The 27,465-nt window shown below is 42.1% G+C and overlaps 1 protein-coding gene across 4 annotated transcripts in view; it reads right to left on the bottom strand.

The window, feature by feature from the left end:
- PDE1A (phosphodiesterase 1A) overlaps positions 1 to 27,465 on the bottom strand; it is a 428,052-nt gene that overhangs the window by 4,138 nt on the left and 396,449 nt on the right. For 3 of the 4 annotated variants that reach the window (XM_033947139.1, XM_033947140.1, XM_033947142.1), the window contains exon 14: positions 27,122 to 27,241. The exons of the other annotated variant lie outside the window; for it this stretch is intronic. In XM_033947139.1, the coding sequence (XP_033803030.1) occupies positions 27,165 to 27,241 (77 nt within the window). In that variant the 3' untranslated portion in view covers positions 27,122 to 27,164. The remainder of the gene's footprint in view (positions 1 to 27,121; positions 27,242 to 27,465) is intronic. 4 annotated transcript variants of the gene reach the window in all.

The following is a 27,465-nucleotide window of genomic DNA, read 5'->3' as shown; positions in this document are numbered from 1 at the left end:
AAATGGGTGCATCTAAATGTTACTTAAGAATAATATCTACCCAAGTGGTCAAAATATCCAATATAACACCCTAAATAGTAAATCCACTTAATCAGATCAGTGCATATCACGATAAAATCTTTTCTTAATACAGGAAAAGGAGCCTATGCACAGTCTTATCATAGACTAAAATGGTCCGTGTAATTCCGTGAAACGCTGGCCTGCGTCGGCATACAGAATAACATTGATTGAGATAAGTAAAATAACTCAAGTTTTCTAACTAAAGGAGAAGTGCATCTCTAACGGTTTTTGGAAAAGGAGTTAAGAAGAAATAATGAAAGTATTTAATGAATTATTTAAAGAAAATATTTTTTATATAAAAGTTTCTTAAAGTTTGAGACAAATAATGATTTGAGACAAAAATTAATTCACACAAAAAAAAATACCAAAAAAAGACTAAAAAGTTTGAATAAAATATTCAAGTTTTTGTGGCCGATGATTGGAGTTTGGAGCAGTGTAAACTACGCGGACCATTTTAGTCTATGATAAGGCTGTGCGTAGGCTCCTTTTCTGAGGCCTTTTCCTGAATTAAGAAAAGATTATATTGTGATATGCACTGATCTGATTAAGTGGATTTACTATTTAGGGTGTTATATTGCACCTAAATGTTAGTCACGCATATAGGTGGTAAACGTGATTCTATATATTGCAAGTGCATTTTAGAGAACTGTGCTAAGCACCATTCTGGTCAGCGCTGATTTTTTTTAGATGCATATAGAGAATTTGGGGGTTAATGAGTTCAGGTTTTTTTTTACAATTTTACTTTGTGTATTAAATTGTATTTTTATGTGCATTTTATTTTTATACTATATATTTCTAAGTCAGAGATGTTCAGTGTTAATAAAGTTTTGTATATACCACTTTTCTCATGAACAGATCAAAGTGGTTTACAACGGAACTAAAGGGGTAGATATTCAACTGGCGGCAGTGAGAATTTGTTTTAGCTGCTGCCAGCATTTTTCCCTGATATTCAATGCTGGGTCATGACCACACACCAACATTGCATATCTGGGTTTATGCAAACAGCTATCTCTTATGTGGTTAAGTGCAATATTCAACACTTGATCATATAAACGACACCAAATAACGATAGGACTGACTTTTATGCAGTCTGATTTAACCACTAAGCTTTGCTGGTTAAGTGCTGAATATTGGCACTTAGCCACATAAGTGCTGACTCCCGCCTCTGGACCATGCACAAAGAGCTGGCTTTGAGTTTTGCAGTCTGTGGTGATATTCAATGGCACTAAGAGTCATATCCTATAAACGTTGACTACATTAAATGCCCTAATTGCAGCCGCCTACTGATGCTTAAGTTCGAGATCTACGCCTAACTTTTATTTTTCAATTGGCTTAATCGGCATGGTACCATATATTCTCAAATATAAACCAAGATTTTTGGACAAAAAAAATAGTCCAAAAATGGGGGTCTTGGTTTATATATATTCTTTATATAACTCCCACCTTCATTCATAGACTCTTGATTCCTTACAATCCAGCAAGATTACTTAGGTCGAACAACCGACATTTATTAATTGTTCCCTCTCTCAAAAGCATTAACACACGGCAGCAATTCATCTTCTCCGTCAGAGCTCCCCAAACATGGAATTCCCTTCTCATGCATTTAAGGGAAGAACACAACCTTGACAGATTCAAGAGCAAGTTAAAATGCTTTCTTTTTAAAGATGCATTTGATTGCTAGAAAGCTAGATTAGGAGCCTCTAACGAATCTTATTTTCTGCCTTATTTTAAGTCTTTTACCCTTCCTGTTGTTTCTTCTTACTTGTCTTATTTACTATCAATTGGTATTTCTTTCCCCATTTTTTCCTTCTATTTGGTATGTTCTGTCAGGTTAGTCTTATTTGTTTGTTTTGTCCCCCCCAGAAATTTGTAATTTTACTTTTTGTACATCGCTTAGAATTTTGAATAAGTGATTAATACAATTTTTAATAAACTTGAAACTTGAGTCTTCCCCCTCCACTGCTGCAACAACCCCTCTGAACAGACAGACGTTTGCTGCCATGATCGGTGCCCGCCCCCACCCCCATCAGAACATCAGCTAGTGCTCCCTCCCTCCCATGCAAGAGTAATGCCCGCACCCCAGCTCACACCCCAACCCCTACCCCTATCAGTTACTATTCCCTCCCAAGCCAGAGGAACCACCCGCGCCCATATCTGCGCACTACTGGAACAACAGCTAGCATTCCTTCCTTCCTTCCCTATCAACTGAGACTGATATCCCCCCAGGCTTACTGTGATATCCTAGTGGTCTAGTGGCACAGTGGGGCAGGAGCTATTTCTACTTGTTCCTGCCCATTTTTCCTCCACAATAAAAATGGCCATCAGGACTTCCTGAAGCAGTCTCGTGAGGCTCCCAGCAGCCCTGAACATGCAATTTAACCGGTCAGGGGCCATGTCTGGCCAGTAAAATTGTATTGACTATCAACCCCCCAATTTATAATAAAAGAACTCCATTGAAAAAAGGACACAGCTCTTTGAATAAAACTGACTGACTATCTCCAAGATGACCTAAATATCTTTTATTTTGTATGAGAAAAAAATAGACCAGCTGAATATTGCTAAACATTTGGACATTTTAATGGCTTAGAAATTCTGCAGAATACAGGCCTTTGTACACTTTTCACTCATTTATGTGAGTTTAGTTAGATAGGGTACACATCACCCAAATGCAGGATACAGAACAGTTTCCAGAAATGTATTTATTGATATTAGAAAATAAAAATAATTCCATGCTATGCTTTTGATCATGTGACTCTTTTGGGTTTTGTGCACCTTGTAGAAATCAAAGGTACCTTAAATCCTTTTAAATGGGTTTTTAGACCGGGCCCAGTTTAGAAACATGCATAACAGCAAGATACATGACCTTCATTATCTCTTGCCCACTTTGCCACTGGATGGAGGACCATAGCTCGACTGATATTAGTTTAAACTACTAACAAGAAACTACACCTTTCCATTCTTTTTAATCAGCCACCATATAGCCTGGTTTGAATAGTTTACCAAAGAAAGATTTATCTTTACCAACTTGGTAGAACTCTAAAGAAAAATTGGATAATTAAATGCAAAGTAAATTTCAGTGATAGTTGATAAGGTACATTAATATCTACAGTAAGTCATTCTATAATTTGTTGTAAAGCTATTTCTAGAGCACTACCAGACATACACAGCACTGTACAGAGTCACGAAGAAGATAGTCCCTGCTCAAATGAGCTCACAATCAAGACAGGGTAGGGGTTACATTTAGTAGGGATGATTAAACTACTGTGAGCAGAGCTCAGTGGGGAGTAGGGTTATGAGTTGAAGGTGGTTTATCAGCCTACTTTTGAACAAGGTAAGGAGCATGACACACAGACTCAGGTAGTTTATTCCAGGCATATGGAGCAGCGAGATGAAAGGAATGAAGTCTGGATTTGGCAGTGACGAAGAAGATTCCAGATAAAAGCAACATATCTGAGGAACAAAGTTTTTAGGGAGGCATATAAGGAGAGACAAAAGAGGAGACATACTGAGGGACTGCAGAATGAACAGACTTGTAGGTTAGTAATAGGAGTTTGAACCATATGCGAAGGCGGATAGGGAGCCAATGAAGTGATTTGAGGAGAGAGGTTTACACGAGTGTCACAAGGTTGGCAGAAGATAAGTCATGCAACAGAGTTTTACACAGATTGTAGGGGGGAGAGGAAGTTCAGCAGTTTAAGTGTGAGGTTACGAGGGTGTGGACAAGGGTCTGGGTAGTATGCTCAGAGAGGAAGGGGTGAATTTTGGTGATGTTGTAGAGATAGAAGTGACAGGCTTTAGCAGTCTGTTGCATATGCGTAGAAAATGAGAGGTCGGAGCTCAAGACGATTCCAAGGTTACGAGCATAAGAATATCATCCCCCTTATATTTAGGTATTTCCCTCACTCCTCTATCACCAGTACTATTGTTCAAGAAAGAAAATTTTTTTCACAAGCAACTAAGGGGTCCTTTCACTAAGGTGTACTGAAAATTAGCGTACGCTAAATGCTAACGCGTGCTAACGTGTCCATTATATCCTATGGACCCGTTAGAATTTAGCATGCGCTAAGATGCACTAGAACACCTTAGTAAAAGGACCCCTAAATGTATTTAAAATTGCATAATTCCTAGTACTGTCTAGTCTCTTCAGTGTACTTTGTAGTCTAACTCTGAAGCCTCATTAATAACTCTGACCCTCCTAGGATACCATTAACTGATATCTCAAAACTTATGATATAATTTTTTTTTTTTTTTTAATATACTGCCAAAGCCATGATAGTTCGAGGTGGTTTACAATAAGAGGTGCTGGGCAACAAAAACATGAAAAAAACCCAAACCTGTGGGCATTCGAATATGATGCCAGAGCAATTCTTTAGCTAACAACTCACTGAGATTTTCTTTTGCACCCCTTGGCTATCATGGACGCAAGAGGCCTATCATCTATCTAGACACATAGATATGACAACTATGATTGCAAAATTGTCCATTCTAGGAACGAAAATGATCAAACATGCATAGTAAGGGCAGCACTAGTATACAAACATTGCACATACTATATCCGTTTTGAATTATTTTAAAAACAATAGCACACCTAGCATTTGATATGTAAAGATTTGAACTAATGATCAAACTGAAATTTGTATTAGAAAAAAACTCCGAAGTACAGTAGAACCAATGTTGCTAACAAAATCACTTTATTTTGTGTGTTTTCTTTAAATCACCTTCCGATAAATTACTAAACTGTTCATGTCATGCATAAAATAGTGTATGAGATGTATATGACAAAAGCGAATTGCTAAGAAAGTCCAAAAGCTAGTTTGTGGGTCTCAAGCTTTTAGCAGAAATAGGAGAAAATATTTTTTCACTCAATGAATTGTTAAGCTCTAGAACTCATTGCCAAAAGATGTGGTAACAACCGTTAGTATATCTGGGATTAAAAAAAGTTTGGACAAGTCTCTGTAGGAAAAGTCCATAATCTGCTATTGAGACAAACATAGGGGAAGGGTAGCATGGAATGTTGGTAATATCTAAGGGGTCCTTTTACTAAGGCCCGATAACTGATTTAGCATGCACTAAATCAATTAGCGTGCGCTAATCAATTTAGCCCATGCTAGCGATTAGCGCATGTTAAATGCTAAGGCGCCCATAGAATATAGGGCTAGATTCACTAAGCAAACCGATCGTGTATTGATCGGTTTGTGAGCCCTTTGCAACCAAATTTCCCTCAAACTCTATTCACTAAAGCCTGTAGCGATTCAATCCCGACTCTCCCATGCAAATTAGCAAAACCCCATGCAAAATAGCCAAGCGATTGATTCACTAACAATCGCTTGGCTATTTTGAATCGGGTTTTACTATTGGCAAACCCGACTGCTGCAGACCTGCCGGTAACTGAGTTACCGACAGGTCTGCAGGTTTATTGACAGGCCTGCGTGTCTTTTTTATTCATTTTTTTCCCATGGCACAGATATTTTACCCCATTAAAAAAAAAATGAAAAGACAGGCAGGCCTGTCATAAAATGACTGAGGGCCCCTCCCCCAACAAACTCCCTATTGCCCTGCCACCAACTGAGTCAACCCTTCCCCCCCCGACAGGCACGCGAGTCACCCCCTGGCCCAGCTCACCCCCGACCAGCCCACTGCACCACCCCAACTTCCCACCACACTACTCTGACTGGACTGGCCCACCCCTGGTCAGGCCGGGCCCGACCCGGCCCGACATCTCCCCCGTACCTAAAAGTCGGGAGCAGGACGGGTGCTGAGTCCCTCCTGCTCCTTAGGCCTCCTTCAAGCGCTGTCTTCCGGAGCAGGAGGAACCGCAAAGTCCTCCTGCCCCTTCTCCTTCTCCTGCACACCGCGAATGTGGCCCTTAGGCCCTGCCTTGGTGCATCATGTGATGCACGGGGAGGAGCCTAAAGTCCTAATTGGCTCAGGCGCCTCAGACTCCTCCTTCCTTGGGAGGGGCCTGTGGCACCTGAGCCAATCAAGGACTTCCTTAGGGCTGAGCCACAGGCCCCTCCCATGAGAGGAGGATTCTGAGGCACCTGAGCCAATCAGGGCCTTAGGCTCCTCCCCATGCATCACATGGTGCACCGAGGTGGGGCCTAAGGTCCACATTTGTGGTGCGCAGGAGGACTTTGTGGTTCCTCCAGCTCCGGAAGACAGCGCTGGAGGGAGGCCTAAGGAGCAGGAGGGACTCAGCACCCCTCCTGCTCCCAACCTTTAGGTACAGAGGAGGTGTCAGGCTGGGTTGGGCCAGGCCCGATCAGGGGTGGGCCAGTTCAGTCAGGGTGTGGTGAGCTGGTCGGGGGGGGGGGGCGTGGTGGGCCATTTGCAGTCATTTGCATGGCAGGAGGGAGTTGGCATCCCTCCTTCCTTTTTGTGGGGCATCGGCGACGGCGGGGGGGGGGGGCATATTTTAGGGGTTTGGGGAGGGAGGAGGTACTTTGGGAGGGGGGCTTTTTATTTTTATTAACCGAGCAGTTATTTTGCATTTGTAATACACGCACACTATCTGCCTGATTAAAATAAAAAAGCCGGCAGAAGCCCTGACAGCAGTGACAGGAGGCTGCTTCTGCTGTCACTACTGTCAAGGTATGCGCATGCTCCAGGATCGCTCTCTAGTGATCCTGGCCGTGGGCAGGGGGCGTGTTAACGATCATCCCCATTTGCATGCAGGCCTTTTGTGAATTCGTCGGTCTGCATGCAATCGGAAATGGATCGGACACGGAATCAGGGGTTAGTGAATCTAGCCCATAATGGACACCTTAGCATTTAGTGTGTGCTAATTGTTAGCACGTGCTAAATCAATTAGTGCCTTAGTAAAAGGACCCCTGAGTGTTTTATGACCTGGATTGGCCACTGTGGAAACAGGATACCAGGCTAGATAGACCACTGTTCTGACCCAGTATGGCTATTCAAAGTATAAATTGTGGTATGCAGAGACTGTATGGAGTTCAACTAATAGAAACAAACTGAAAATATGTAGGACGCTGCCTGGAAATACCTCAGGACAGGTGTGAACAAACTTGTAACTGAGATTTCAAAATGACCCCTTTCACATGAAGCAGATGAGGTGTAACAGGACTCCTTATCAGTTAAAGAAATGTGCAAATGCAAATTTAACAAATTTGAATTGCTTACAGATGGTCACCCATCTCCTTAATGAGAAATCAGCATTAAGCTATACTGAAGGCTTGTTAATGCTTGAGTCTGCTGAAGATTTGCCCTTTTTTTAAGGGTTCTTATGTTGATAGGCTGGTTTCCTATTACACTTTCCCTGCAGCATAAAGTCTGTTGATGCACTTCCATAATGATGCTAATTGCAGTGCCATATGTTCTCTTTTTTTTCCTTTTTATCCTAATGGGACAAATATTTCTCTTATGAATATGTCATTTGTTTATTACATTTGTCAAGAGCTTTAAGCAACAAATTTAGGTCTTTTAATTGCTTTTTAAAAGATACCTAAGACTTTATTTGAAAACTTACCTTTACGTTAGGAATATGAAGAGGTCAAAATGCAGTGTTTCCTGACTTTCAACCAGCATTAGTAAACTCATTTAAAGCCTGATTTACCAAGGCTTTTTTTTCTCATTATCTGGCTCCAGAGAAGAGCGACAAAGCTGATAAAAGGTATGGAAAACTTCTCATACGCTGACAGATTGGAAATACTGGGGCTATTCTCCCTGGAAAAGCGGAGACTTAGAGGAGACATGATAGAAACCTTCAAAATCATGAAGGGCATAGAGAAGATAGACAGGGACAAATTCTTCAGGCTGTGGGGAGCCATAAGTACAAGGGGGAACTCGGAGAAATTGAAAAAGGACAGGTTTAGAACAAATGCTAGGAAGTTCTTTTTCACTCAGAGGGTGGTAGACACATGGAACGCGCTCCCGGAGACTGTGATAGGCCAGAGCACGCTACAGGGGTTAAAGGAGGGTCTAGATAGGTTCCTAAAAGAAAAGGGGATTGAGGGGTACAGATAGAAGTGGAGGTAGGTTACAGGAATAGTCAGAAACCACTTCACAGGACTTGGACCTGATGGGCCGCCGCAGGATCGGACCGCTGGACAAGATGGACCTCTTGTCTGACCCAGTGGAGGCAACTTCTTATGTTCTTAATAAGAGTAGCCTTAAATAATTGGATCAACACATTTTTTAAACTAGTTTGCTGAAAATGAATTTTACTACTAATGTAGTAAACTAATCTATATATATAAAATCGGAGGTATGTATGTGTGTATGTGCCGCGATCACGCAAAAACGGCTTGACCGATTTGAACGAAACTTGGTATGCAGATCCCTCACTACCTGGGATGATATGTTCTTGGGGTCTCGTGGCCCACCTGCACACATGGGCGGAGCTACAAACATAAAATCAGATTTCACCCATTCATGTCAATGGAAAAAATGTAAAAAGCTGCCATTCTCACTGTAATTCAAAACCAGCTTGACCGATTTGAACGAAACTTGGTATGCAGATCCCTCACTACCTGGGTGATATGTTCTGGGGGTCTCACGGCCCACCTGCACACGTGGGCGGAGCTACAAACATAAAATCAGATTTCACCCATTCATGTCAATGGAAAAAATGTAAAAAGCTGCCATTCTCACAGTAATTCAAAAACGGCTTGACCGATTTGAACGAAACTTGGTATGCAGATCCCTCACTACCTGGGGTGATATGTTCTGGGGGTCTCGCGGCCCACCTGCACACATGGGCGGAGCTACAAACAGAAAATCAGATTTCACCCATTCATGTCAATGGAAAATATGTAAAAAGCTGCCATTCTCACAGTAATTCAAAAACGGCTTGACCGATTTGAACGAAACTTGGTATGTAGATCCCTCACTACCTGGGGTGATATGTTCTGGGGGTCTCGCGGCCCACAACTCTATGTTGCTTGCTCAAGGGTGGGTTCACCCAATAATTTATATGTTCTTGCTCCAGGAGGTGAAACTAAAATTGTTGTTTATAATCACGTTTTGCGTTAGTTGTATTGTATTCATTTTGTCAAATATTTCACATTATAATTTGATTATTGTACTTTTTATTAAGCTGTAAAAAAATAATTTCATTCACCACTATAAAGTATCTTTATTTGAATCCATTTACAGTGTTATTGCTATAATTAAATACCCGTGCAACGCCGGGGCATCAGCTAGTAAGACTATATAGAGCAGGAAGGCACTAGACAGTAAATTTGTTTGAATAATCACAAAAATATTGAGCTTAAATCATGTAATGCTTATTCATCAATTTTAAAGAAGATGAAAAATTCTTATTTATCAAGAAAGATTTTTATATCGTTCCCAAGGACACTCAAAAGACCATGTCTATTTGGAGTAGATAACCACCTAGTTTCTTCATTAGTCTGTATTTTTTAAAATAATATATCAGAAAAGTGCTTAATTTACTAAAAGTGCTTAGTCTGTTTAAAGCAAAAAAAATGCTATAATAAATAAACAATGGTTTTAGCTCAATTTCAACACTGTATCTGTATTCGCACATGCATGCATGTGAATAGCCTCACTGGATCAGACCAATGGTCCATCAAGCCCAGTAGACCGTTCCCACGGTGGCCAATCCAGGTCACCAGTACCTGGCCAAAACCCAAGGTGTAGCAATATTCCATGCTACCGATACAGGGCAAGAAGACTTCCCCTGTGTCTTTCTCAATAACGTATCTGTATCTGTATTCACACTTGCATGCATAGCTTATTTTACTTAAAAAGTGCATTAAAAGTAGCAAAAAAGGGGGGAAAAATATCTTAAACCATATAAGAACAAAATGCTTTGCAAAGGTAGTAAATAGTGCCACCTATAGGTAAAATACTGAATTGCCTGGTATTGGTTACACAGGAATCTCATCCAATCCATTTGTCTATGTTTTGTCAGGTGGAAGCTTTAGTACAGCAGTCCTCTCAGGTCAGTATCATTGACAAGGAATGGTTCAATCACTGTATAAACAAAAAGAGCTTTCTATTACATCTATAAGACTACACTGGCTTTATGTTCGTATAAACCAAAAAAGGAACCCCCTTGAACACAAACAAATAAAAAGGGGAAGATAGTACAGAACAATCATTAAAGCAGGGCAAACTAAGGGATCCTCTTACTAAGGTGTGCTAGCATTTTTAGCGCACGCAGGAAATTACCACGCGCTACGCTTCTAGAACTAACGCCAGCTCAATGCTGGCGTTAAAGTCTAACGCACGCAACAATGTAGCGCGCGCTAATCCGCGCGTTAAAGCCCTAAAGCAGCTTAGGAAAAGGAGCCCTAAGCTACAGTATAAAGCAGGTTTTTTTCCCATGTGCTAAGGCCATTTTCACCACAGCAGTAAAATTGCCAATTTTTAATTTTTATTTTTTTTTCAAATAATGGCTATACGTTAATGCTTGCAGAAAAATTGCACTAAATAATCACAAGTTTGCTAATGATGAATTGCAAAACGGGGTAATCCGTGAAAATAATACTTAACAAATAGCAAGCCTCAAAAGTTTGCTCCCTTATATATAATTACATACACTGCGCCACATTCTCCCCTTGTCTATTGCTGTGCTCTACCGGTGCTGTTTAAAAGACATTTTTTAAATGATTTTCAAGGTGTCTAATGGCACCTAAAAAAATGTTGCTGGAATCACGCCTACATATGAATTTTATGGCACCTAACGCCTCTGCAGTAATGGCTAATGCCAGAAGTGGTGTTAGGTACCATAAAGCACCTACGTAGCTGAATAATAATAACTTTATTTTTATACTAGTATTTAAGCCCGTTACATTAACGGGTGCTAGAATAGATGTGTGTGTCTGTTTTTCTTTCTTTCTCTCTGCTTGGCCGCTTTCTGTCTGTCTGTCTGTCTTTCTTTCTTTCTGTCTCTCTCTTTCCTCGGCTGTCCACCACCACCCCTTGTGTCCAGCAGCACCCATTCCTTGCTCCCTCTGTCCAGTAGCAGACCTTCTCCCTTCCTTATACCTCCCCCCCTGTCTAACAGCACCTCTTCCCTGCTCTCCCTGTCTAGCAATAGGCCGTCTCCCTTCCTTTCATTCCCCCCCTGTCTAACAGCACCTCTTCCCTGCTCCCCCTGTCCAGCAGTAGGCCTCTCTTCCTGTTATCTTCCCCCGAGGAACCGCTGGGCCTGTTACACTGTGTCACAATGCTCTACGGAGGCTACCACAGCCTGGACTTGGACCCCGCCTCGGTGTCCCTAGCCTGGCTCTCCCCTTATAGCGCTTCCCGGGAGGAGTGGGGTCACACCAACTATAGCGCGGGAGCGGCTGCTCTCAACCCGTCCCCCGGGCCTACCCTGGGTTACAGCCCAGTAGCCGAGTACCCTTAGTACAGGCAGCGTCCCGTTGGACTGGAGGACGGCTAACGTCATTCCACTCCACAAGAAAGGCTCAAAGATGGAGACAGCAAACTACAGACCAGTGAGTCTAACATCGATAGTGAGCAAACTAATGGAAACTCTAATCAAACACCAATTGGATAAGATCCTGGATGAAGAGAATCTACGGGATCCATGACAACATGGATTTACTAAGGGGAGATCATGCCAATCCAACCTGATCAGCTTCTTTGATTGGGTGACGGAGAAGCTGGATATTGGGGAGTCCCTAGACATCGTGTACCTGGACTTTAGCAAAGCATTTGATAGCGTACCACACCGCAGGTTGCTGAGCAAGATGAGTTCTATAGCAGTGGTTCCCAACTCTGTCCTGGAGGAACACCAGGCCAATTGGGTTTTCAGGCTAGCCCTAATGAATATGCATGAAGCAAATTTGCATGCCTATCACTTCCATCATATGCAAATCTCTCTCATGCATATTCATTAGGGCTAGCCTGAAAACCCGATTGGCCTGGTGTTCCTCCAGGACAGGGTTGGGAATCACTGTTCTATAGGATTAGGTGACACATTGACGCAATGGGTTGGGAACTGGCTTAAAGGTAGGCTTCAAAGGGTGGTGGTGAATGGCACTCCCTCCAAAATGATGGAGGTGATCAGTGGAGTGCCACAGGGCTCAGTCTTGGGCCCAATCCTATTCAACATCTTTATAAGGGACTTGGCAGAAGGGCTTCGAGGTAAAATAACATTATTCGCCGATGACACCAAACTAAGTAATGTAGTGGGCAAATGCACAACAGACGAAGATTCAATGCCCGACAACATGATGCACAACCTACTCCTGCTGGAGCGCTGGTCTAGGACATGGCAACTCAACTTCAATGCCAAAAAATGCAAAGTTATGCACCTGGGCAGCCAAAATCCATACAAGTCTTATACCCTTAATGGCGAAATCCTAGCAAAAACGGTAGCAGAACGAAACTTGGGGGTAATCGTCAGTGAGGACATGAAGTCTGCCAATCAAGTGGAGCAGGCTTCGTCCAAGGCAAGACAAATCATAGGTTGCATACGAAGGGGTTTCGTCAGCCGTAAGGAGGAAGTCATTATGCCATTGTATAGATCCATGGTGAGGCCCCACCTGGAATACTGTGTGCAATTTTGGAGGCCACATTATCGCAAGGATGTGCTGAGACTGGAGTCGGTGCAGAGAATGGCCACTCGGATGGTCTTGGGACTCAAGGATCTTCCATACGAAGAACGGCTTGACAAATTACAGCTATACTCGCTCGAGGAGCGCAGAGAGAGGGGAGACATGATCGAGACGTTCAAGTATCTTACGGGTCGCATCGAGGCGGAGGAAGATGTCTTCTTTTTCAAGGGTCCCACGACAACAAGAGGGCATCCGTGGAAAATCAGGGGCGGGAAACTGCGAGGTGACACCAAGAAATTATTTTTCACTGAAAGAGTGGTTGATCGCTGGAATAGTCTTCCACTACAGGTGATTGAGGCCAGCAGCGTGCCTGATTTTAAGGCCAAATGGGATAGACACGTGGGATCTATTCACAGAGAAAGGTAGGGGAGGGTCATTAGGGTGGGCAGACTAGATGGGCCGTGGCCCTTATCTGCCGTCTATTTCTATGTTTCTATGTTTACCCGACCCTTTACCGGCTCTTCCTGGTCTGCCCTGAATAAAGAGAGAGCAATCTGCAATCAAAAAAGCCTACTGAGGATCGCGGCCAGCTGTAGCGAACCTCGCAGGTGCTATGCACCTCAATAGCACGTTCCCTCTGACGCGATCCGGTGCGTCAGAGGGAACATGCTACTGAAGTGCAGAGCGGCCAGCAAGGTTCGCTACAGCCGGCTGCGATCCTCAGTAGGCTTTTGCAGATAGAAGAGCCCTTTGGTGGACTGGATGGAGGACTGGCGCTCGATGCCTGGAGGAGCTGGAGAGCAGGGAGGTCCGTGCTAGCTGCCAGTAGCGCGCATGTGCACTCCTGCGGCCACAGACCTACAGATCATGGAAGCACGCAGTTAAGAGTGCGCATGCGCGGCTAGGGTTTTCTTATATAGATACCGCAATACCACAAAAAGTTCAGAGCGGTTTACAGAGGAAGAGACTGTATACAGACAGCGATATTACAAAAAACTTTCAAAATTACATTAACATGATAAGATTAATCAATTTTGTCTGGAAGTGCATCATGGTCGAAATGGAGTCAGAGAAATTTGTCAAAGAGATAAGTTTTGATTGACTTCCTAAAAGTATCATATCAAAGGTAGACACCGGACATGTAGACCTTGAAAACCCTGGCCTGCATTTCTGGCACTTAACTTTGCTGGAGGTGAAACTCTCTAAACAGTTCCATCACTTGAATGACATACGATCAGCGGCTGCTTTTAAGGCGCCACCAACGGTGCCGTTTAGAGAATCCAGTTTATAGAATACTAGCATTTACATGCCTAACTGCTTATACTCGTAGTTAGGAGCAAACATTTACCTAGTTAGTTGATTTTATGTCCCTACCTCCCCAAAGAGCTCAGAATGGGTTACTGTTGTACAATCATAGCATTACAGAGTATGGACAAATGGAATTGATCATAGGACAATGTATTAGGTTGCATGGTGATATGGTAATATAGAATAGCAGAGCATAACAAGTTGTTTAAGGATATTGGGCTAGATTCACTAACCTTCCGATTCATGCCCAATCCATGTGCGATTGGAGGCAGGCTGACTGATTCACCAACCATCTTCATGCAAATGGAGGTGATTGGAGGCATGCCCCTAACCGAGTGTACAGATCGGATTGAGAAGCAGCCTCCTGTCACTGCTGTCAGGGCTCTTCCAGCTTTTCTTTTTTTTTTTTCTTTTTTTTTAATAGGCCGCAAAATATCAGGTCTATAAAAAAAAAGCCTACCCCCATGCCAAACACCCCCCCATGCGCGCCTGGCACTGCACACACACACACACACGATCAGCACGGCATACCCCCGACCATCACGGCACACCCCCATCCCCGGCATGGCATGGCCCACCCCCGGCCTGACCCAACACCCCCCCGTACCTAAAAGTTGGGAGTAGGAGGGGTGCTCAGTCCCTCCTGCTCCATAGGTCTCCAGAGGTAGGAACAGGAGGAACCGCAAAGTCCTCCTGCTCCTTCTCCTCTGCCCTGTCCGATGCGAATGTGGGCCTTAGGCCCTGCCCCATTGCATCATGTGATGCACAGGGAGAAGCCTAAGGCCCTGATTGTCTCAGGCGCCTTGGGCTCCTCCCCCTTTGCGAGGGGCCTGAGGCGCCTGAGCCAATCAGGGACTTCCTTAGAGCTGAGCCTAAGGAAGTCCCTGATTGGCCAAAGCAATAGCTGCTACAATCGTCTTTATTTTCTTTTGGGGGGTATACGTCAGAGAGCAGAGTGGGGTGTTCCTGTGTAATCAGTTAACACATGGAATGCATGTAAGCCCTTACCACCTACAAATGAGTGACAGTATGGATCTAATTCTTATAGGATGCCGATGTCAGTGGTCACCTAAGAAGCGGTCACTGATCGTGTGTCAATCACACATCAGCATCCTATTCAGAATCGTGTCTACACTCCCGGCATTATTTTGTTTGTTAGGGGATAATTCTAAAACAAGTGCCTAAAGTTAAGCACCTATTAGACGCATAACTTAATTGGCAAAATAACCTTAATAGCATCAATAATTGCTAAAAAAAAAAAAATTTAAGTACAATCTCAACAGCATAAAGCGCATAAAAGGTCCAAATATCAGTAAGATTATGCTGTTGAGATTGTACTTTGTCTAGTTGTGACCTTTCTTATTTTCAATAAACATATATTTAAAAAAAAAAAAAATTAATTGTGCGATAGAAGCCTATCTGATTTTATAAAAGACAGATGCCTATCGCATGGCACCTAGTGGCGCCTAACACCTATGTGGGTGTTTCTATGGGCAGAGCATTGCTAAGTGTGATTCTCTAAAAACTCAGGTGTCAGAAATGTAGGCCTTTAAAATGCTCGCCAACATTTCAGGCGCCTACGTTTTTACAGAGGCGCCACTAGCCACAATTTTGTAAATGGCGCCTAAGTGTGATCGACAAGTGGCCGGCACCATTTTATTTTAGGCACCGGCCAATTTAGGCGCCATTTTTAGAATCAGCCGCTAAATAAATAATTACTGAATCTACTCTTTTGTGTGTACCCACTGCTTCATGATCACATTAATCATTTTTTTACATACATTGATGTGTTTAAAAAAAACAAAAAACAAAACAGGCTAAGCACATACCCTCCCCATTTTATAACAGTTTGCCTAAATGTAAGCGACTTTTGCATGTTTAAATTTATAGAGTACTAAGATCCAAGCAGGTAAGTGCACATCACCTCTCCATCTCTCACTCCTTCATCATCCCATTCTCACTTTCCACCTCCGACCGACTTCTTATATAACCCCTCATTCACTGCTCACATGCAACGCCCAGTTGCTGACTTTCCGCTGATCCCTCCCACCAAACCATGGTTCTCTGGTTTTCTGTACCCTTATTCAATCCCCAGGTCTAAGCACCCTTCTATATTTATCCATCAAGCACACAGGGGAAGAGCATGGGTATGTCATAGGAGTGATTGAAATGTACCTACTTACTGGATACTATGCATATCTATGCCACATTTAGGTGTACCCATTTATATCAGCCTTAGACCTGGTGTAATTCCGGGCATTTCTATTTAGGTGTGCTGATGCAGGTTTACACTAGTATTCAATAAGATCACACGTTTGCCTAAGTGTTCTTATATATTAAGCTCACTATTCATGTTACTAGGACCCCTAGATAGCCTCCATAGGTTACAAATAAGCACGCTGACCCCCCCTTCCCCTATCATTTTCTCTATTTCCAGCACCTTACAGGTAGCCCTTGCTATCAAAGGTGATCCAAGGAGAATTCTCGGGAGCTCCATGGGGAGGAAGGAGTCTTTAGGCAGGAGTGATTCCCAGTTGTTTCTGCTCAGTCTGTTGCCGACTTCAAAATGGCACCCTTAGCGATCGTCTCACTTATATGGACCTACCTCCTAGTTGTAGTCGTGCTTGGTCAGCAAGAAGAATAAAGTAGTGATTCAGGAATTGGGTACTGAAAAAGCACAGACTGAAAATCGAAGTAGAGACATCGGAGAACAAAGATTCAAGGATTAAGGTCACAAGCAGGGACGGGGGAGAGCAAAAATTCAGAGAAGAGTGAATAGAGTAGGAACCTAGGGATTGGGGAAAACTAAGTAAATACTCAGGGATTGGGTGAGAAGAGAACAGGTATAGTTTGAATGGGGACTTGGAAGAGGAAAGACAATGGAATGGGGAGAGCAGAGTGGTTCAAATTAAAAAGCAGAAACTCGAAGATATGTGAGAACAGAATAGCAGGGACTGAATATTTCAGTTACTTATTTCATATATCTTTTAGATTATCTCCACAGACCACAATGAAATGCTAGAGGCAGCTTACCAGAATGTGCATTTTAAACTATCTTTTGGGCTGGGGATATAAGTGGAAACTAAAGAAAATGAAGTCTCAGTGAATGGGGAGGGAAAAATGTGAGATTATGGGGACATTGTCTCAGGAATTGAGTAGAAAAGAGTGGAAAAGTTAGGGGTGAAAAGGATAGTGGGAGCTTGAGGATTAAGTCAGGGTATGATTGGAGACTTGGAGACAGAATGAGGAATTTGGAGTTGAAACTATTGGGACTCAGAGACTGAGCATGGAATCAGGAGAGCAAAAACTCAGGAACAAGTGGGAGAGGAACAGCAAGAATTTGGAGATTGGGTTGGGTATGAATAGAGATTACATGGGAAATTGGGAGTGTGAGAACTCAAGAACTTTGAGATGCAACAGAGACTTGTGGATGAGGGAACAGTGGGGACCGGGGGATTGAATAAGGGCACAGAAAAGCAGAAAACCGTGGATTGGTGGGAGGGGAGCAGTGGGAAGTGAACAACTGGGTATTACATGTGAGCAAAGAATGAGGGGGTGATATAAGAAGGGGATAGGAGGTGGAAAGCGGGAATGGGATGATGAAGGAGTGAGAAGTGATGGGGTTGTTGAAGAAAAGATGTCTGAGAAATCATCATACCTGCCTCCTTTAAACTAGGAAGATGGGATAAGATGCTATGATGATTAAGGATAGTCTGAGAGAAATGGTGGGAGAGACTTTCAATAATTTTTTAGTGGGTACTACCAATAACACATGATAAATAATGTAAAAAAAAAAAAGAAAAGGACAGCAAAATGACAGACGAGAGGTGGAACAGGGGAATGGAAAATTAAGAGAGTGCAAGGCAATAAAAGATGTGGAAAGGAGGCAAGAAGGAAGAGGTAAAGAAATTGTGATGGGACAACATGAGGGGTTGACTTGAAGGGAATAAGAAGGAATGTGAATGGTTGGGAGAGTGAGCGAAAAGTACTGGAGACAGTCAGAATGAAAATGATTTGAGGGGTTTGTCTGAAAGAATTTGGGAATAAATACAAGGGAACACAGAGGCTGGTGAAGGATGCAACCCCATCATGGAGATGAAGGTCGGGGACATTGATAACTAAAGGGAGATAGAAGGGGAAAAGAGGGATGAAGGAGATAGAAAAACAGGAAAAACTATAAAAGGGAAACATCAAAGACAGGCAAAGGAGAAGCAGTTAAGAAGATATGAGGCTAAATATATAATGGAAGAGGAGTTATAAAGTAAACATGAGGAAAGCAGAAAAAAAAGGCTTCAGCCAACATGATTAGAAAAGTAAAACGAACAGACAAAGGTAGGAAAAAACATTTTACTTCAGTTTAATGATTGGAATATGTTGCCTTTGGGAATGTGCATCTCTTACAGTTTTCTATTTCAACAGTATGAAAAGAAACACATTTCCTCTGGTGCTGAAATATGCTGTCTGGATTCTTTCATTTTCCATTTCAGGTTTTGTCTGCGTGTGTCTTATTTCTAATGTGTGGTCAAACGAGATAAACTCGGTGATGACTAACTGAATCCTAATATTAGCGCTAACATCTCCAGAGATGTCTATTTAGCACACCAGGATCAAGCTCCTACCCTTGATGTACAAGATCAAGCCCCCTACTTCCATCTAACAACCACTTGCAACCCAACCCCCCCCCTACAGACACAGTATACCTCTTATCCCCTATCCCCTTCCTCCCATACCAATCTCACACTATCATCCCTGCTAGTAGAAATAATAGGTTTCCTAACTCCATTCACATTGGGGCTGATTCTTTAAAGGGCACCTAACTTGATTGGCAAAATATCTTTAATAGGCTCATTAATTGCTAATAAATAAATAAATGGGCACCAGGTGCCTATCACATGGCTCTTAGTGATGCCTAAGTGGGCGTTTCTATGGGTGGAGTGTGAGTTAGGCGCTGCTAAGCGTGATTCTCTAAAAATTTAGGCATCTGAAATGTAGGCCTTTAATACCCACGCCTACATTGCAGGTGCCAAAGGTTTTCATAGGTGCCGCTAGCCACAATTCTGCAATGGCACCTTAGTGTGGTTGACAGGCCGCTGGCAGCAATTTTTTAGGCGACGCCCACTTTAGGCACCAGTTATAGAATCAGCCCCATTATGTTCTGCATGTGAATCATAATGCAAAATGGCATGTAAACCACCATTCTGTGGAGAAGGTGGCAGCAAAGTGAGTATCCTTCTGCCAGCAAGAATGGGAGGGTGAGCTCAGAGTCTCTAGGATGATTTTACTGTATCTGTTGCAGAGAATAGGGGAGGAGGCTTGTCTCTCTGGGGAGAATACTGGGAGTAACCCGCAGTGTCGCCTCTCCCCCTTGCAATCTGTGCAAAGCTCTACTGCATGACTCATCTTCTACCAACCTCGCTAAGCTCATGTCACCCTTCTCCTTACGTCACTTCACTGGCTACCTATCCGCCATCACATACAATTCAAGCTCCTATTGCTGACCTACAAATGTGTTCATTCTGCTGCCCCTCAATATTTCTCCTCTCTCCTTATACACCTTCCAGAGAACTCCGTTCCTCAGATAAGTTGCTCTTAGCTTTACCCTTCTCCTCCACTGCCAATTCCAGACTTTGTTCCTTTTATCTTGCTGCCCCCTATGCCTGGAATAAATTACCCGCGTTTGTCCGTCAGGCCCCCTTCCCTTCCCTTGTTCAAAAGCAGACTGAAAACCCACCTTTTTGATCTAGCCTTCAATCCTTAACCCTATTCCTCTATTCTCCTACCCAATCAGCTGATTAACCGTTCCCCTTAACTGTTTCCATGACATCCTGTTTGTCTGTCTTGCCTGTTTAGATTGTAAGCTCTGTCGAGCAGGGACTGTTTTTTTTTACTCTTTGTGACTCTGTGCTGCATGCATAATTAATAGTAGTAATATAGGATTGGGATTGACTTATTAGTGTGTAGAAGAAGGTTAGGAAGAAAGTTGGCCATTCTGTTGTGAGTTCTGGGGAGGTGGGTGGAGCATATTTTATTTCTGTTATTTCAGGCATGCCTACCCCTGAACACAGAGCAGACTCTGGTTGAAGAAACTAGCCATGCAAATTTTGCTCTTTTAATGGCCGAACTCAATAAGGAGCTGAAAGCTAAACAGCTCATTATCCTCTATCTAGATATTTTAAATATGTAACTGGGTTAGACTGAGTGCTCTCATGATCTAAAAATTGACAGCACGTTTTCTGCTAAAGACAAAAGCACGCATGGTTGCTAACACTAGGGCATTTCAAGGAATAGGCCACTGATCTATGGCAGGTCACAGATGAAGGGAATAAAAAGCTACAACTCTAAGTTTACATCTTGGTTTTTCAATAATGAGGTTGCTGTGCAAAGTAGAGTACTTTGTCAAAAAAAGAAAAAAAATATATGAACTTAGAATTGTGCTAAAATGGCTGTCGACCTTGATCCCTGCAACCTTAAAGGTATCAAAATAATTGCAATTAAAGCTATGATTCCAGCATTACTAGGGCTCTACACTACAGCCTAATTAGAGTTTAGCAGTTGATTAGGGAATTGCATGAGTACTTCTTGAAAATATGAATTTCTATTCAGAGAAAAAATATCCAGCCTCAAATATCCTGAGACAGTCAAAATATCTCTTTATAGGAGCATCAGAGCATTTACCTTGCCGGCCATTGCTTGATAAAAGGAGCCCTAAATGAAAAAGATGTGAAGGCTCTTTGCTTTCTCTAGCATAATTTAATGAAAATGCTGAATTGTACTGAAATCCTGGATAATAATTAGCAAAAATCTTGTTTAAATGTTGTCAAATAAACTTGCAAATTATCACCTCCTTTTACAAAACCGCTGAAGTGATTTTTAGCGTAGGCTGGCGTGCTGAATGCTCTGCGCTACTCCTGACATTCGTAGAGTTCCTGTGAGCATTGGGAGCAGCGCACAGCATTCAGCATGAAGGCCTGTGCTAAAAACCACTTCCATGGTTTTGTAAAGGGGGTGGGGGGGGGTATGTGCTTAGAACTTGAATTTTTTATGCTGAATTTTTTATACAGAATTCCACCAGGAGTAACATAATCAGAAGTCACATTGGGTTCTGAAAGGAGATAATTGTAGACCAGGGGGTTCTCAACCCGGTCCTCAGTACAGATAAGATATTAGACTCAATCTTAGCCAAAAGACTGAGATGTAACTTACTCAGAACCAGTCAGGTTTTCAGGATATCCATAATGAATATGCATGAGATAGATTTCCATGCACCACGTCTACTGTATGTATCTCACTATGTTTATTCATTCTGGGTAGCCTCAAAACCTGACTGTATTCCGAGGACCAGGTTGAGAACCTCTACTATAGATCAGTGCTTCTCAAACCATTCCTACAGGCGCACGTGGCCAGTTGGGCTTTCAGGATTACCATAATGAATATACATGAGACAGATTTGCATACAAAAGGATCTTCTATATATGAAAATATATTCATGCATATTCATTATAATAATGATCCTGAGAATGTGACTGGCTTGTTGAGGGTTGAGAAGCACTCCTTTATACTCTGGTTAGCACCTATTGGTAAAACATGCTGCAGCCAATATTATTTTGTATTGACATTTGCTAGTCAATCCTTGGAACACTGTTCCCTCCAAGCTGAGTGGGAGTTCAACAACTGCATTGCTGGCAGTGAAGGATGTTGATTCAATATTGTTTTTTCAGTTACTAGGGACAGGCAGGTTCCCTCAAGGAAAATGTAATGGTAAAACAGTACGCCCCCTCCCTTCCACTGGCAGGGCTGTAGATGGAGGATCCTATTCTGTTTAGACTCATGAAAAGTGATCTTGAGGCTCAGTGATGGCTCACAAACATCTCACCTATTTCCTTATTCTTTATTACCAACTATCTATTTCTAACATGAAACTGAGTGAAACAGTGTGGTGGCCGTGTTAGCCCACTTTTCAAGGTAGTATAAAGAAATAAAAGAAAAAACCAAAGGAAATAAGGTGCTACCTTTTTTATTGGATTAACTCAATTCATTTTATGATGAGCTTTCAAAGCCAACCCTCCTTCTTCAGATCAGAAAAAAAGCAAATGTTGACTAATATCAGTAAGGAAAACATGAAAGCATTTTGGGGATAGGAAGAGAGAGGGGCGGGTGGGCAGGAGACAGAAAGGTGGCAGAGCAGTTTTAAATGTCTTTAAATTGTGAAAGAAAGCCCAGATTCTTGTTAAGTCCTGTCTGGTAGGTGTCAAAATACCTTATCATTTTCAAATGTTTTACGTTCTTGGATTGTTTTAAAGCTCTCTTTTAATATTCTCACCATAAAATCATTGGTGCAGTTTTTCCAAAGTGTTGTCCGACAGAGGTGGCATCCTAGTTGGTATTGCAATTCTTAATATGATATCTATGTAGGTTGATTCTGGTCTTTAGCATTCAGCTTGTTTCACCAATATAACATGCCTATTTGCACTGAATGATGTACTGTATACCACATTAGAAGATGAACATGTAAAGGATCCCTTTATGCTGAATGTTTTTCCCACATGAGTGACCGTGGGATCCTTTGAGATGTGTTTGCATGTTTTGTAGTTTTTGTAGAAAAAAACTGCAGACAATATGTACAAGATGCAAGCTATGTTTATTATATCAAATATTAAATGCGGTCAATAATACTACCTTTCAACAAATCAAGGGATCCGACACGGTTCGTGTTTCGGTAAACACGCCTTTTTCAGGGGTCCTAACAAATGTAAATGAAAATATCTGAAAATGTACAGTTACAAATGTATAAAGATAAGAAAAGTGGGCATGTGGTGTACTAACAGACAAAAGGCAGGCATTCTTAAGTAATGAGCTGATAATCTATATAATGTGATAAAAGATGGATCAAGAAAATAATTTGTGATGAAAAACATCATGTGATGTGCATTACATAGGAGAAATAATGCATAAAAATGGGTGTGAATGCATGAAACTACAAGGCCAACCCAGGTGCGTGGGAAGAGCATGTGATAAAAATATACATAAATGTGAGGTGTAAAAACATAAAAAACATTAAGAACAATAAAAATGCATATGTTCAAAGTACTATGTAGTGAGCGTAAAAGTGCCAAATGCTATTTGTCGAACAAAATAACAAAAACAAAATAATTAATGAGATAATAAAAAGGGAACCTACCAAGGTTGATAAGGTTTTGAATTAAAGCGCAATTTAAATTGATAATGAACTAAAATAAAAACATTCATAAACATATATATAAATCAGTTAAAATGTAAGCTAAAAACAGTTTCCTTCCCCCCCCCCCCCGACAGGGCAGGAGGGAGCCCAAGCCCTTCTGCCCCGTGGCACCCCCAAACCCCCCGACACGATCAGGCAGGAGGGAGCCCAAGCCCTCCTGCCCTTGACGCAAGGGCTCCCCCCGAACCCCCGATCATCCACCCGCCGACCCACGACCCCCCCCCCCCCGCCAGGTTGGGCCCATATGCCTAAGGCCCCGCCCATAGGAGGGGCCTAAGCCTACTGGGTCTATTCCGGTTGGTCCCACACCGAATAACAACCTCACTGGTTAGGAATTGATTATAGAAAGGCCTAAGAGCTTATCATGTTCTTTAGATTAAGATTCCGGCCTGCCATAAAATGGTAGCAGTTCTGCTTACTCTATTAGCTAATAAGCTTACTATTCCAGTTCACTGTTATCAAATAAAAAGATAACCACGACTGTTCAGTCTTTTTACTTATCCTTTAATGCAGTATCTCAAGCCCCGACGGGACCCGTTTCGCCTATACAGGTTTTTTCAAGGGTTCAAACAAGGAGCTCTGCATAATACAAAGAATTTCAATATTTTATATTACTATTCCCATAACTGTATTTTAACTTATAAAATTAATTAAACATAATCTCTATCTACATTTACTAATACTCAAAGTATTATAAATTACAAAATATTTTTTTATTTGAACTGTAAAGTTGATTACATTAATGTATGTTATTATTACAAAATTAATGAAATTTTCTATTATATATGGATACTAGAAACTATTCGTAATACATTACATTGATACATTAACTGTGATTAATATCTCAAACATTTCATTCCTAATATATGAATTAATTAAAACCCAAAATATTTGGCTATTTTCTATAAATTAATATCTAAAATCTTTAACTAATAGATACATTTATATAACCACCCCCTAATTCATCAATAAATATGTGACCTGATTACAATATTAGTGTGTTATAACCAATTCCATTCATATAATTAAAACACTTAGTGACATCTATATTCACTTACTTCATTTAAAACTTTAAAACAATAATAAAATGACCTACGTTTCTAAAATATTCTCTTAACTCTCAATATATCACTTACATCCATTATTAACTAATATGAATCACATTTAATACATTAAATATAAATAATTACGCTAACTTATACATCGTATCAAAACTTATAAATCTAAATATCAAATACTCTTACTAAACTTAATTAATAATCAACGGAATCTGATCTATTGTGGGAACCGTTGAAAAATAATCAAAGGGACTAAAAGTATAATGGAAACCCATAAAGACCAATTGAAATGCTACCAAAATTCCTATGTAAAACAAATCTCTATATAGTCCAAGAGTCTAGACAATATTAGATTAAATCTTTAAATTTCATATATTATATTGTCAAGTGTTCTAAAAGAACTAATTCAACGGACCAACCTTATCTGAGCAGGCCTAAGCCTACTGGGCCTATTCTGGTTGGCCCAGGCGTCTCAGGCCCCACCTGTGGGCGGGATTTGAGCCGCCTGGGCCAATCAGGTCCTAAGGCCAGCCATTCAATGGATGGCTGGCCTGTCGGACAGATGGGCTTGGCACCCGTCCGTCCGACCAACGTTTTTGAAGGTATGGGGAGGGGTCTTGGGGTCGGCGGGAAGGGGCAATTGGGGCCCTTGCGTCGAGGGCAGGAGGGCTTGGGCTCCCTCCTGCCCGATCGTGTCGGGGTGTTCGGGGGAGCCCAAGCCCTCTTGCCCTGATATTCATCGGGGGTTCAGGGGTGCCGCGGAACAGGAGGGCTTGGGCTCCCTCCTGCCCCGATAGTGTCGGGTAGTGTGGGGGGGCCGTGGGGCAAGAGGGCTTGGGCTCCCTCTTGCCCCAATCTTCATCAGGGTTTGGGGGTGCCGTGGGGCAGGTGGGCTTGGGCTCTCTCCTGCCCCGATAGTGTTGGGGAGTTCGGGGGTACCGCGGGGCAAGAGGGCTTGGGCTCCCTCTTGCCCCGATTTTCATTGGGGGTTCGGGAGTGCCACGACACAGGAGGGCTTGTGCTCCCTTTTGCCCCGATCTTCATCGGGGGTTTGGGGGTGCCGCGGGGCAGGAAGGCTTGGGCTCCCTCCTGCCCTGATAGTGTTGGGCAGTTCAGGGGTGGGCTTGGGCTTGGGGTCCCTCCTGCCCCGATCGTTGTAAGGGGGGGGGGAATTCTGTAACCGGTGTTGTTTTTGACAGACACCGGTTACAGAATCCAGCTTTTAGGCGAAGGACTAGCTCCTCCTTCGCCTAAAAGCCCTTGTTTTGGATGTTTGGGACTTAGGCTTTTTTTTAGGTTGATTATATGGTGTTAGTGTAGATATAGTGGTGGTGTTTAAACAGCTGAACATAGAGGCAAGCCATTATTTTTTTTAAAAAACCTCCTTTTAGACGTTTTTTTTGATAATGGACATTTTCCCTGTTTCTACTTTCAACGTTTAAGGCCTTAGGCCAAAAGGGGACTTAGACGTTTTTTTTTATTATGCCTCTCCACGTGTATATGTGTAGAAAAAGTAATGAGAACCATTTAAAAAGACAATTAACAAATGGATTCCTAAGGAAAGTCTAAGAGGCCTGATGGTGATCTAATATTTCTTAGAAAAAGGAGGTGGGATAAACAATATATTTATTAGGACCCCTGAAGAAGGCGTGTTTACTGAAACACGGACCATGTCGGGTCCCTTGGTTTGTTGAAAGGTGGTATTATTGACCGCATTTAATATTTGATATAATAAACATAGCCTGCAACTTGTACATATTGTCTGCAGTTTTTTCTTGTTTTTCGTTTGTTGCTCCTACACGGCAGTCCTTGTTGGAATTTTCTTTGTTTTTTGTAGTTTGTCGCACCACAAGGATGTGTGCTATTCTCTTTTTCATGGGTTTGTGTGGGAAGCTTGCTTTTTACAGATTTTTTTTTTAAGTGTTTCAAATCCAGAGCTTGAAAAACTAAGAAAAATTATAAGAGATCTACAACCACTACTCCAGGAAGATGAATTACTAATAGAAATATTCCATCAGCCACTTAATTTGAAACCAAAATTGGTAAAAAGCAAGCTCCCCATACAAACCCATGGTTACCTTTGAAAGCTCTTCATAAAATGCATTTAGTCATAAGAACATAAGAATTGACGCTGCTGGGTCAGACCAGTGGTCCATCGCGCCCAGCAGTCCATTCATGTGGTGACCACCAGGTCAAAGACTTGTGCCTAACCGAGATCAGCCCTACCAGTGTTCGTTCTAGTTCGGCAGGAACTTGTCCAAGCTTGTCTTGAATCCCTGGAGGATGTTTTCCCTTATAACAGACTCCGGAAGAGCGTTCCAGTTCTCTACCACTCTCTGGATGAAGAAGAACTTCCTTTCATTTGTACAGAATCTATCCCCTTTTAACTTTAGAGAGTACTCTCTCGTTCTCTCTACCTTGGAGAAGGTGAACAACCTGTCTTTATCTACTAAGTTTATTCCCTTCATTATCTTGAATGTTTCGATCAAGTCCCCTCTCAGTTTCCTCTTTTCAAGGGAGAAGAGGCCCAGCTTCCCTAATCTCTCACTGTACGGCAACTCCTCCAACCCCTTAACCATTTTAGTTGCTCTTCTCTGGACCCTTTCAAGTAGTACCGTGTCCTTCTTCATGTATGGCGACCAGTGCTAGATGCAGTATTCCAGGTGAGGGCGTACCATGGCCCGGTACAGCGGCATGATAACCTTCTCCGCTCTGTTTATGATCCCGTTCTTATTCATTCCTAGCATTCTGTTCGCCTTTATCGCTGCCACCGCACATTGCACAGATGGCTTCATTAGTCCAATAAAAAAGGTAGCACCTTATTTCCTTTGTTTTTTGTTTTATTTATTTATACTAACGTCACTTAAACTGCAATAGGTACAGATGCAAAATATGAGTCTGACATTGAATGGTGCTGATAAAATTTTAATATTCCAACATGTAAACAATGATGTTTGTATTACCTCTCATTCCTAAAACACTGGAAGTCTTTATGAATAATCAGATCTAATGGTCTATCACAGCATTCTTTTGTTCAGTAGTTTTAGTTATATCTTCAGATTTCTTACAGAGTTCAGGCTCACCTGAAGGAAACAAAAATAGACACGTCTTTGAATATGTAAATTAAGAGATGCAAAGCAGGTCAAGTAACAATATTTAGTCAGCAGTGCACAGTTAATGAGGACATGCATAATTAGCTAGAGCAACATATCAACTAGATATCTGTGACAGTTCCACTAGAAAATTCTGCAACATGCCCTCGTAGGAAATATCAATTACAGTCACACATCGACAGGAGCGCCATGAG

This window comes from Geotrypetes seraphini, chromosome 5 (assembly GCF_902459505.1).
Source record: "Geotrypetes seraphini chromosome 5, aGeoSer1.1, whole genome shotgun sequence".
NCBI classification, from domain to species: domain Eukaryota; kingdom Metazoa; phylum Chordata; class Amphibia; order Gymnophiona; family Dermophiidae; genus Geotrypetes; species Geotrypetes seraphini.
This window is presented reverse-complemented; position numbering and strand designations above follow the sequence as displayed.